Source organism: Puntigrus tetrazona, chromosome 7, assembly GCF_018831695.1.
Source record: "Puntigrus tetrazona isolate hp1 chromosome 7, ASM1883169v1, whole genome shotgun sequence".
NCBI lineage: Eukaryota > Metazoa > Chordata > Actinopteri > Cypriniformes > Cyprinidae > Puntigrus > Puntigrus tetrazona.
Window position 1 is genome coordinate 34,643,951 of NC_056705.1, and position 12,652 is coordinate 34,656,602.

Here is a 12,652-nt window from a genome sequence, read left to right on the forward strand (position 1 = left end):
ATACAATGTTAATCTCGCTGTTACCTTATCTTCTATTAGGAAAAATATATATATATAAATATATATATATATATATATAAAAAAAGAGTTTAGTGTATAAAAACGTTTTTTTATATTGACTTGATTCTTGTAGTTTTTGTAATCTTTTGAGAACACGCTATTATTTAAAAGTTTGGTTATACGCTGCTTTACTGAATTTATGTCTCGTATGTCTGAATCAGAGACGTGCTCAAATGAATTATTTTGTAGACAAATATAAATTGTGAACATAATTGTCTTTAGACTTAAAAATGAAAACTGTGTGGTTTGGTTTGCATTTTAATAGTCCACTTTAGACGTTCTACTAACAGTAATTTTGCAACTACATGTCAACTAGCATTCATTAGAGACTGATTAATATCTTCTAACACTTTATTCTGATTGGTCCACAACATACCGACTACGAGAAACTCAAGTACACGTCAACTTATTCTGCAAGTTTATGCAGTAACCTCTTGCACACTTTTAAGAGTTAAACCGAAGATTCCAAAATGATTTGAGCAAACTATGAATTATTTAATCCCGTCCATGTCTTTTTAAGTAAAACAAACATACGTAAAGAGTACAGGTGAAAAAAAAAAGATTTGGTTAATGTGATTATTTTCCCATGACTGTAACAGCGTGTAAACGTGGCATGCATGTAACGAAACGAATAATACAATTTAAGCAGCATGTGTCAGTTTAGTAATTGTACAGCGTAATAATGAATCTCTGCAAAATTAGATCTGCGTGAATCAACATTAGAGGCACTTCTGGTTATGTGTCTGTGGTAAAAACAGCGTATCACAGATGTTTGTGGGATAATATAGCGATAAAACGTTATTTTAAGCTGTCTTTGTTACGCGTTATATGTAATTATTATTATATCAATAAATTATGCACCCCTAATCCTAATCGTACAGTAGTAAAATATGTTTCTCAGTACTTAAATGAGTAATTATACTGTAACAAGGACACCTCAAAATAAAGTGCAACCTATAAAGCCTTCAGTTGTATTTGATTTCAATGAAACAACACTTTAATAATAAAGCCTTTAATACCTTAATATATACTTCTCCACAAAACTCAATTTGATTCTGTATTTCAGATTAAAATGATTCAAATTTAAAGTCAGTACAAGTATTTTGCAGAAATCACACATTTTATTAGACGTTTCACATGTTTAGAAATCTATTATATCAGTTCCTCTGGTAATAATATCCTTATTCTACTGTACTGTAACTTAATATTTAACCATAATGAACTGGACTTAAAATCAAAACCGTATCTGACAAACAATCTGCCCGTTTTAATAGTACAATGTGGCATAACCATGTTTTCAGACATTCTTCGTATCGTGTAGTGGATTATGAATATTGATTGATTTATTCCACATGAGATCTTCAGTCAAGGATTGTCTGTTAACACAGAGAGTCACTTAAACCGGAAAAAAAAAAGAAGAGTGAAATGCGTTATTCATAAAAGATAAAAATGAGAAACCAACCTGTTTTTCCTCAAAAAGTACCACAAATGACAGACGCATGTGAAAGCGTACACCATTAAGTTACCACCAGAAAACTACATTCACTGAAAAGACGGGAAAAACTTTGCGTCGTTTACAAAATGAGTTATTACTTTTTTTTTCATACGATAACTGTGACAATTCAAGAGCAAAAAAAAACAAAACTAAATACAACTCGAAACTTTTTCCCTTCTCAGAATTTTGGGTTATCCACGAAAAAATATCACGATGATTCCTACAGTATGTGTGCTAAAATGATCCGGTAATACTCCGAAGTGTAAAGCAGAAACAGCACTTCACGTAACTTCACGAAATGTACGTCACTGAAAACCGTAAGCAAGCTCGTATTTGTCACTTTAAGAAATAAGCACATTTTAGATCTCGACGAATTCAAAAAACTAAACAAACCTCGATTAAGTCTTTTGTGATATACAGTACCCCTGCACCCATAGATCACACCGTAGGTTACTAACAAATGACTCCATATGTTCTGTTATACAAAAATGTAACCCTTTAAAAAAGATGAAAGTACTAAGTAAGAACATGCTTTTTCACATAAATGAGTATAGTGTGTAGACAGCATACTCATTACATGTACTCACATACAAACACGCCAAATCCTGATTTGAAACGATTCTCCAACCTTCTATGTTCTATTAGTCCGACGGGAAATGTAAACAAGACTCTGGTACAGTAGAGCAAACTATGAAGATCATGGTTGAGTTTGGTCAGACACTTGTTGAAGCTCGCTTGACAGGAAAGGCTGTGCTCTGGAGACCGTATTAACTGAAAAAGAAGAAGAAATCTCACATTAACGCATTATTTTTTGTTATACACCGGCATTGTTGAGGGATAGGTCTGCATCTAACAAATATCATCCACTATTTGTCGATTTAACTACTAAAAATGAACGTTTTTATTAATTATGCAACAAGTTCTAAATATTGGAAAAACGGTTCTTTAGCTCATTACACGATTAGTTCATATAAAAATAAAAAATGTCCTTGTCATTGGTTTTTAAAGGGGACGTGAAAAATTGGCTTGTCGTATAAGAGGTCATTGTGCTATAAAAATATCCTCTAATTTTCAGGCCCTGGTGAAAAAACAAACCAAACAGTTGTGAGAAATCAGGACATACATAAACATGACAATGTAACCTCAGAGAAGAAATCTGCTGTGTTTGTTGAAAGTTTGCAGCAAGTTAACTACAGATATTCAACTCAGTAGAGGCAGCACAGCGCATTATACCTTTTTGTGGTTTTATTCATCTTGATGTACAGTGAGGTACTTTTGAGACGATTTTAAAAAGCTTGATGCTGGCCACTATCTGGACTAACTGCCATTATATGGACAGATTCTTCTTTCATGATCTAAAAAACAGAGAGCTAGGAAGACACCAAGTTAAACAAACGGCAGAACTACAATTTTTGGATGAACGATCCCTTCAAAAAGTTCTTCAAGGAAAAAAAAGAGAACTGTTCACTGACGGTTCTTTGGGGAAATCCTCTTTTTGGAATCCCTTCGGCTATAACACAGAATACAACATAGCTCCACAACCGGTCCAGAACCGGTCCACCGTTAATTAACTAGCAAGGACAAACAGGACTGATGAGATGAGACACAGATGAGATGTTTGGGACGCACAAACAAACAGACCTCACTTGGTGGGCACAGTTGGTGAGCCAGACCGGTGGAAGTGGATGTTCTGCCATTTGCCGTCACGGCGATGCCAGACACGGGTTTCCTCAGACTGCATGGTGCGAGGCATATTGTTGACATCCATGTACTGGGTGAGCCTTATATAAGCGATGCACGCTGCATCTTCACCGATCAGGTGCACGTGAGGGTTCAGCAAGATGGTGTGGATGGGTTTGTGGCCCTTGGAGAGAGCTAGATAGAGCAGAGGACAATGACACTTACGCCACTTTCACCTATATATGCATGCATTTAATTAAACTAGAGGAAGTATACACTTTAGTCACAACACTTGTCGAATGCAGTAGATTTTACTAACTCATCTTCATGTATTTGATATATGTGCACGCTGCAAAAATGCTTTTCCAGCTTAGATTTTTTGTCAGATATTTTAATATAAAATATCTAGAAATTCTTAAACTAAGAAGGACATGTTCTCAGAAAATGAAGCGATTTTTTAGTTTCTAAAAAGCAAAATAATCTTCTTTCAAACAGAAAACAAGATTTTTTTGTCGACAAAATCCTTCTTGATTTAAGAATTTCTAGATATTTTGGTTGAAAACAAGACAAAAAAGATCTAAGGTAGAAAAGGATTTTATTACAGTGTGAGTACGATGCTGTAGATGACGTACATGTTGCATTTTCACTCAAAAATGTAAATTCTGTTTATTAATCCTAACATTAATATACAGCATGGTTCAGGCTTTTTATCCATGAGCTCAACAGCTCAATGAAAACATCGTGTCATGTCTTACAGTTTTCAAAGTAGAACCTGTGGAAATCTGTCCCCTCCACGAGGTTTCCCAAAGCTTCAGGTTCAAAAGACGTCAGTCCAGGGTCACAAATTTTCCTGTGGAACACAACATAAAAGACATAAAGCATTGTTTAACAGAGTGAAGGCAATCAATATATAAATAATGAAAAAAAGTCGCTCACGTGTAAGCTTCAAAATCTCCATTATTAATGGCCTCAATCAGCAGCTCAGTGACTTTAATTATCTCCTGTTTCCGTGCTGAACCACATAAAGGGAAAAAAAAGAAAAAAAATGAAAACTGTGCAAAAGACTACAGTCATTATGCTTCAGCTGATGAACAGACTGTGAAATACGTTCATTTGTTGTTTTACGATGTTTGATTCTCCAGGTAATAGCGAGTCGCTTCTTTAAAATTCACAAATACGTCTGAAAGGAACTGATCAGCCTCCAGAGTAAATCAAACGTTCAAATCAAATGCACCGCTGGAAATAGAACGCTAACCCCTTAAACACTAAAGTTCAATTATATGGGGAACTGTACTGTTTTATGTACACCAGAGAGCAGTTCTCTAATCCTGATGAACATAAAATGTTCATGTTGTGTAAAACTGCATAGCATTTTTAGCTAGGCCTGTAAGAATGTGTATAATACCATGTTCATTTATTTTGTTTTTAATGATTCTTATAATATAATTATTGTTAATAACTACTATTTACAATACAACGCTTCAGCTTCTTCAAGTCAAATGTGTGGAAAGTGGACTGCGATGTGACCGTCTTCCCCTTAAACAGCTTTTTATTTCAGATGAATAAGCCTTATATCTTTCTATTCATCAAAGAATCAAGAAAGAAAAAAGTACTCAACTGTTTTAAATATCGATAAACATATTAGAGTATCAGCATATTAGAGTAATGATGCTGAAAATTGCTTATTGAAAATGCTAACTCATTCTCTACCAGCAGGAGGTGATATAAAACTAGCGCTTTCTCCAGTAATGGCTGTAATCAAATCAGCTCCGCCCATAAATGCTGCTTTATCAGATAAAAATGAGGATTATGTCTTCAAAATATGAATAAATCAATGAATGGGAAACACTGGGAATGTGTTCGAAAAGCATATCACTGTTACTCAAAATGGTTATATTGTGATACGTATTGATATTAAATTATTGACCAGCCCTATCTCACACATGTGAACACACGCACGCAAGCACACACTTAATGTAATCCTAAAACCCCAACTTCTTTCTTTGTGTGAACATTTAGGCTGTTAATATTTCCACATCGTGACATAGACACGTGGGGGCGTGTTTTATTGAGGCGTTTTAGCCCGGTCTGGATCGGCCTTCTCTTTTTGATAGCCTAGAATGAATCCTCAAAACAGCCTGTCTTTCTCCTCTGGCTGGACTAAACAAGCAGTTCAATTCTAGTCTGCAACTGCAGCCGAACTAACATAGAATATGAACTACAAATACATTCATTCTTTCGAGTCATCCAGTTTTTCCTCAATAAATGCATCATACAGTAAGCAATGTATCTAAATTGGTCTAAATCGCATTACTCAGTAATAAATCATTTGTTGTAAACATACACCACAATATATTCTAAGAATAAAAGAGAGAATAAAAACAGCACATGGATAAAGTGGAGTATTTACCTAAAATCCATTGATAATATGCTGAAATTTATGAAATTTTATCATTTACAGTTACACAAGCACTTACTATCAAAACCATTGGGCATACCATTTTTTGTTCATGTACCATATATTATTTAAGCACCTTATTTAATAATGATTTATATAATATATAATAAATATTAAATAATATTTTTTGTGTGCTTTTTTGAAAGACACATGGTTTTCTAGAATAAATCCCACCTGTCTGTTTAAAACATCACTGGGTACCTTACACATATTTCTTATTATAAAAAAAAGAAGGAAATGCAACGATTTTGTTGTTTTTCTAGGCAAAACCAAAACAGCATATTTACAGTAAATGTAGTTAAAATGCATTTACTACAATTAAGGACCTATGCCTACGGCAACATTTGTTTAACTTTCTAAAGTATTTCTAAAACGAATAACACAGTTACTTATAATATGAAAGTATCATAGTATGTTATGGTGGTGCTGCATACTGTATATTATTTCTTGAGACAATTTACATAGTGTCAGAAGTGGTTAAATTAAGAAAAAGATCTCTGCCACATTAATCCACTATTTCTGATGAAATCAAAACTGGAGCAAAAAAAAAAAAAATGAATGGCACATATACTGCAATTCAATCTCACAAAAAAGCTCAAAGTTATGATTACCCACCCAAGTGAGCCGCAGAAGTGCAACGAAACTCAAAAGCTCAATTCAACATCATAAAACCTACTATTTTCTAAATATTAACAGCACTGCAACCAAACCATGGATCTGGTCAACTAATAGAAAACATCATTACAACATTACTATATTCTGAACTCAGCAGTGACCAGCAGTCAGTGTGTGCCCTAGAAGTTACTCATTGCAATAAGAGAATAAATTAGAGCTGAGCTTGAGAGAACGATAGTGGCTTTGTAAGGATATGCATACACTAAAAAAGAAATTTCAGTGAATGCACAGGACGGATATTAGCAGATCTGTCCCGATAGGCATCCCGATATGGACCCACTCGCTACTCATAATCCACAGCGGTATGCAGTATTTTTTAGACTTTGAGCACATCTGCTGGAGAAGTACTATAGGGAGTGAAGCTGCTTTCGCCTGTGTAGTCTTCCACAGGGTGACCGGTCGTCCTCTGCCCAACTTCTCCTCTACAGGCAGACGAGCTGAGCTCAAGACAGGCTGACACTTTCTGTGTGCCTCAATATCAAGGCAGCACTGGCCAGGAAGAGAAAGGAAAGCTAAGAATATCATGACTCTAAAGCTCACCGTCTTCTGCTTTTACGACTGAGTCAGACTTTAAAGGCCTTTCTGCACTGAGCAAAAAATCACAAACTGTGATGCATTTTCCTCAGATATGTATCTCCCATATGGAGTTAACATCTAAATTAAGATAAACAAAGTTTAGCTTTACACCAGAAACGCAAACTATCTGTAATGCTTACATGAATAGGTTATATGCTACAATAGGAAGTACAATTAAGCATCAAGCTACTGCCTAAAAATGTATTTGCTTACAATAAACATCATCCAGTGCATTATCTTCCGATTAGTGCTGTCAATCGATTAAAAAATGTAATCTTGTTAATCATGAACACATTTAAAATACTAGGATTTATCTGTATACGCGAAATAAAGAAATGCATGACAAACTAGTTTGAGGAAACATAACTTTTCACACCTAATTACTCAAAATTAGGCCAAATTACTCAAAATTAAATAAATATTGAAATCTAAATAAATGGACGATCTAAATGTTAAATGCATAATGAAACAGTTACAATATATGAATAAATGCAGACATAAATATATAAATATTTATTATGTATTTATATTTTTATGATTTATTTATTTATTTCCTCCACATTTCATTTTCAGGGTTGCGGTTGTCGGCGTAACCTTTCGATCTTGATTTCTTTGGTTGTTTTTCTTGCATCAAGAGCAATGGCTGAGCATGGTACAAGATACAGTTGTTGTGTCTTTGACATATTTTTGCCATCACTGAAAATTGTTAACGATCTTTTGAGGCTGAATATGTGTCTAACACCCAGCATCAAACTTCGCCAATATGACGTGCTGCTGTCGCTATCCACCAACTCCGGCCTGTATCCATAGAAATCTATGTTAAAACATGGTAACAAAAATCAACTGAAGTGAAACTTTTTCAGTGTAGGTTAAATAAATATAAAAATGTGGAGGAGAGGCTTAACATGTGCTGTCGTTGGCTGCTACAGTAACTGTAATAAGCTTAGGAATTCCTTTAAAATACTTGTTTTGTGTACCAGAGAATCTGTTTTAAGTTAAAATACTAAGTGTGTCATGATAAAATAATATGCAAAAACTTCAGAACTTCGCCGCGATCTGGATCTGTTGATTGACAGGGATCTGCGTTTATTTGTTTTCGGTGCAGCTCTCCTCGCGTCGCTTCACTCATTAAACTATGACACTTCCGTCACCGCAAAAAGACTGCCACACTCTAAAGGGTTAAATGATGGCGATGTGTGCTTTATGTGTTTAAAACCATACAAGAACAGGTTGTTTTCTATGAGCGTATTTGCCATCTATTCGCTGAGGGAAAAAAAAATATATATATATATATATATAAAAGAAAATGTGTCAAAAACACAACAACTGATCTTGTACCATGGCTTGTGTTAGCTTGTGATACGAAAAACAAGAAAAGACACTTAAACTGTCAAATTGTTTAAATTAATTTCAGATGTAACATTCATTGCTATGAAAATATCCTCAATAAAGTCACATACAAACCATATCCTATCACAATTGTGTATATATATATATATATATATATATATATATATATATATATATATATATATATATATATAGAGGTAGTTCATGTTTATTTCTGCTGTGCAATAGCCTTAACATGTATGCTGTGACTAACTCACATTGTGATATTACGACTGCTTCCTCTCCGTTCTTAAGTTGCCAGATATATATATATATATATATATATATATATATATATATATATATATATATATATATATATATGAGTATAATACACATTAGAAAAAGTATCTATTTTCATACACCACGACCCTGGCATTTTTTCCCGTTTATTAATCGCATGTGTTAACGTTGACAGCACTAACGTTGGTTGTGTGTCACGACTCTGGACTCCTTGTTTATGTTTTTCGTCCCATGCCATGTGCTCCCTGTGCCCTGCCTTCCCTCTGTGTTAATTGTATCATTGTCATCAGCTGCGTGTCGTTAATTTTGTCAATTACCCCGTGTATTTAAGTCTTGTGTTTTGAGTTCTGTTTGTCCGAGCGTCAAGGTCCCTACCCGATGTTGATACCTGTGTTTATCCTGCCTGTCTGTTCTACCTGCCTGCCTTTTTGTATCTTTATTTTACCATTTTGGAGATTAAACCCATTTAAGTTTGTTTATGTCTCGTGAGCTTCGTCCCGTGAAAGCGCAACCGTGACAGAACGCTCAGACCTACAAAAAGTAAATAGCGTATTTTCCCCCTTATTTTTTGTTTTTTTTTTGCCATGTTTGCCCAGTTTAAAGACCCAAACTTCCTCATCCGCCTGCTGGAGCAGGGGGATTGCTCTCTCGAGGACTACACCGAACTGTTCCTCGAACTGGCCAACGACTCCCGCTACCCGGACTGCTCTCTGCGAACTCTATTTCCGTGGACTTAACACCTCCAGCCAAGCGCAGCTGTCCGGGAGCGGTCCTCGAGAGAGCCTCGCCGCATACGTCGAGTGGGTGCTGGTGTCGTGCAAATCAACAATGATGGTTGCGCCTGAGGACAACGACACCAGCCCCACTCCAGATCCAGAGCCTAGCCCATCCCTTCACCGCATGGTGGAGCCCCAGCCTGAGCCCACCGCTGACACGGGGGCGGAGTCGGCGTGACCACGGACCCATCGTCACAGAGAGCGACAGAGCCGTGGAGCGTAACAGGACCCGAGCCGTGATATCGTCAGACCAGGTGCGCGAGCCAGCAACGGAGCTCCCCGCGGTGGAAACAGCCGTCTGTCAGGAGAGCGCGGAGTGGAGCTCCGCCCACTACACATCGGCTGAGGATGAGCTGATCATCCACCTGGGGCTGCTGGATCTGCAAAGGGAGCTGGATGATGTAGACTTGGACTTGGACTTAGACTGGGCACCTCCCTGTATCCTGAGTTCCTGTTCCCGTTCAGCTACCCGTAAGCCCGCTGGTTCCGCCCAGCCTTCCCGTAAGCCCGCTGGTTCCGCCCAGCCTTCCCGTAAGCCGCTGGTTCCGCCCAGCCTTCCCGTTAGCTCGCTGGTTCCGCCCAGCCTTCCCGTTAGCTCGCTGGTTCCGCCCAGCCTTCCCGTTAGCTCGCTGGTTCCGCCCAGCCGTCCCGTTAGCTCGCTGGTTCCGCCCAGCCGCCCCGTTAGCTCGCTGGTTCCGCCCAGCCGTCCCGTTCCAGTGCCCGCGCCCACGGCGCTCTGTCCCGTTCCAGTGCCCGCGCACGTGCGCCTGTGTCGCTTTCAGTGCCCGCGCCACGCGCGCTCTGTCCCGTTCCAGTGCCCGCGCCCGCGGCGCCTGTCCCGTTCCAGTGCCCGCGCCACCACGCGCGCTCTGTCCCGTTCCAGTGCCCGCGCGCCGCGGCGCTCTGTCCCGTTCCAGTGCCCGCGCCGCGTGCGCGCTCTGTCCCGTTCCAGTGCCCGCGCCACGTGCGCTCTGTCCCGTTCCAGTGCCCGCGCCACGTGCGCTCCGTCCCGTTCCTGTGCCCGCGCCCCGTGCGCTCCCTCCAGTGCCGCCTCAAGTTTTCCCACCCTCCCACCCATGCCACACCACGCCGATGGATCCCAGCAGCCCCCGCGCTCATCCTCAGCAAACCATCTGGAGCTCGCCACGGGTCTGCGGGTCTCCATCGCCGTCGAGGTTGAAGGATCCTCGCCTCACCGTCCTGCCTCCGAGACCCAGAAGACCCGTCGGCTCCCCCTGGGCTCCTAGCTCCCTCCTCTACACCGTGGTCCGTCAGTCCACCAGCTCCACCAGGCTCCATCGTCCCTCCGGCTCCGCCTTGGTCTGTCGTCGACCATCCGTCGCCTCGGGATTCCTCTCCTCCGGCCTTCGCTCGTCCCTCCATCCCACCGGCTCTGTCAGGCTCCTCCTTCCCTCCGGCTTCACCTCAGTCCTCAGTCGCTCTGGCTCCGCCGCGTCCTTCCCGTCCCCCGTCTCCGTGTCAGTCGCCGAAGCCTGCGGCGTCGCCTTGGACCTCCAGCGCCTCGACGTCACCCTGGCTCTTCGGCTCTCCGTCTCCACCTCAGTCTCCTCCTCCACCTGCTCCGCCGCGCGTCGGTCGGCCCCATGGAGTCGATGGCTGCTCCTCCTCCATGGCTCCTCCCTCCGTCGGCTCCACCTTGACCACCATAGCTGGGCTCTGGATCTCCTCCTGCTCGGACTCCTCCTGTCTCCTCCCTGGCTCCTCCCTCCGTCTACACCTCCTTGGACCCTTCTGCCTTCTGCCTGCCCCCTCCTGGGGATCCGTCCTCCACCAGAACCTCCTCCCAAGACCCGGTATCCCCAAATCCTAGTCATTTTTGTTTTGTTTGTTTATTTGATGTTACCCTTTAGGTGCGAGGACGCACCTTCCGGGAGGGGGGGGTAATGTCACGACTCTGGACTCCTTGTTTATGTTTTTCGTCCCATGCCATGTGCTCCCTGTGCCCTGCCTTCCCTCTGTGTTAATTGTATCATTGTCATCAGCTGCGTGTCGTTAATTTTGTCAATTACCCCGTGTATTTAAGTCTTGTGTTTTGAGTTCTGTTTGTCCGAGCGTCAAGGTCCCTACCCGATGTTGATACCTGTGTTTATCCTGCCTGTCTGTTCTACCTGCCTGCCTTTTTGTATCTTTATTTTACCATTTTGGAGATTAAACCCATTTAAGTTTGTTTATGTCTCGTGAGCTTCGTCCCGTGAAAGCGCAACCGTGACATTGTGATTGTGATTTATAGCTGATTTTGATTCTATAATAAGCAGCCACATGACGTACGTCTTTGTACGTTTAATAACACTACACTGCTAATATTTGACATAAACATACTTTATGAGTGCATACAAAACTAAGAAAACATATCATCATAATCATGTCACACAGGATATCAGCAAACAGGTGGTTTTCTTATTCTTTTTCCCTAGCGGATTTCCAACAGACTTTGGGCTGGTTTGTTGTTGTCTTAACTCTTTAAGGTTAAAATAAGCCTTCATAAATCAAACCAGGGGCTCAGTGTATACATGAAGGATAGCAACTTCAAAGGATTTTTAGAAAACGAGAAAAAATAATACAAACAACAAAGCAACATTCAAAGAACAAATCAAAAATGATCTTCATGTTTTTTTAGAAAAATTCAAAATCCAGTCATGCCATGCTGTCTGTCCAGGGGCACAAACTAAATATTTCTCCAGAACCGGAAAAACTGTCAACATATCAACAATATCTTTTTTGGTCTAAAAAACGAATAAAATGAACAGATATCAAGCTGCTATGAATATGTATTTGCATTCAATAAAGTGCGAAATGAAACCACAAACAACACAGAGTTCTCAAAATGAGTTCTCAAACAATCTCAGCACTGAAGTACTTGCCATTTTGTTTTCAATAAAGTGCTTACCGGAAAACATGAACAGTATTTGTAAACGTGCACATGCATGAATAAACCCAAACGCAAGCAAACCCATTCACACACACACACACACACATTTTAATCAGACACTATCATTTCAGCAACATGGTTCCTTCCTCACTGAAAGAAAAAAAAAAGTTGAGTGAAGTGACAAAATCACAGCCATAACAGTTTATTATTGACACGTGGATTTTGAACCTATGTGATTACATTATAAACGAGAGTAGTTAGGGGCTGCAATGTGCTGCATTATTTGGATGCAAAACCTTCTTTTCTCCAATGACGATCTTTTAAAATAATCACAACTTCATTACATTATGGTATTTTTATAGGGCTCTTTTATAGAAAAAACAGCGACTCTTTTGCACTGTGTGTTTTAG

The 12,652-nt window shown here is 39.9% G+C and overlaps 1 protein-coding gene across 7 annotated transcripts in view; it reads right to left on the minus strand.

Annotated features, from left to right (window-relative positions):
* Positions 1–1,161: 1,161 nt before the first annotated feature.
* camk2d1 (calcium/calmodulin-dependent protein kinase (CaM kinase) II delta 1) overlaps positions 1,162–12,652 on the minus strand; it is a 71,133-nt gene continuing 59,642 nt past the window's right edge. For 6 of the 7 annotated variants that reach the window (XM_043243623.1, XM_043243626.1, XM_043243622.1 and 3 more), the window contains 4 exons: positions 4,172–4,247; positions 3,991–4,085; positions 3,197–3,430; positions 1,162–2,326 (listed from right to left, as the gene is read on the minus strand). In XM_043243623.1, the coding sequence (XP_043099558.1) occupies positions 3,198–3,430; positions 3,991–4,085; positions 4,172–4,247 (404 nt within the window). In that variant the 3' untranslated portion in view covers positions 1,162–2,326; position 3,197. The remainder of the gene's footprint in view (positions 2,327–3,196; positions 3,431–3,990; positions 4,086–4,171; positions 4,248–12,652) is intronic. The other variant, XM_043243624.1, reaches the window with a different exon arrangement.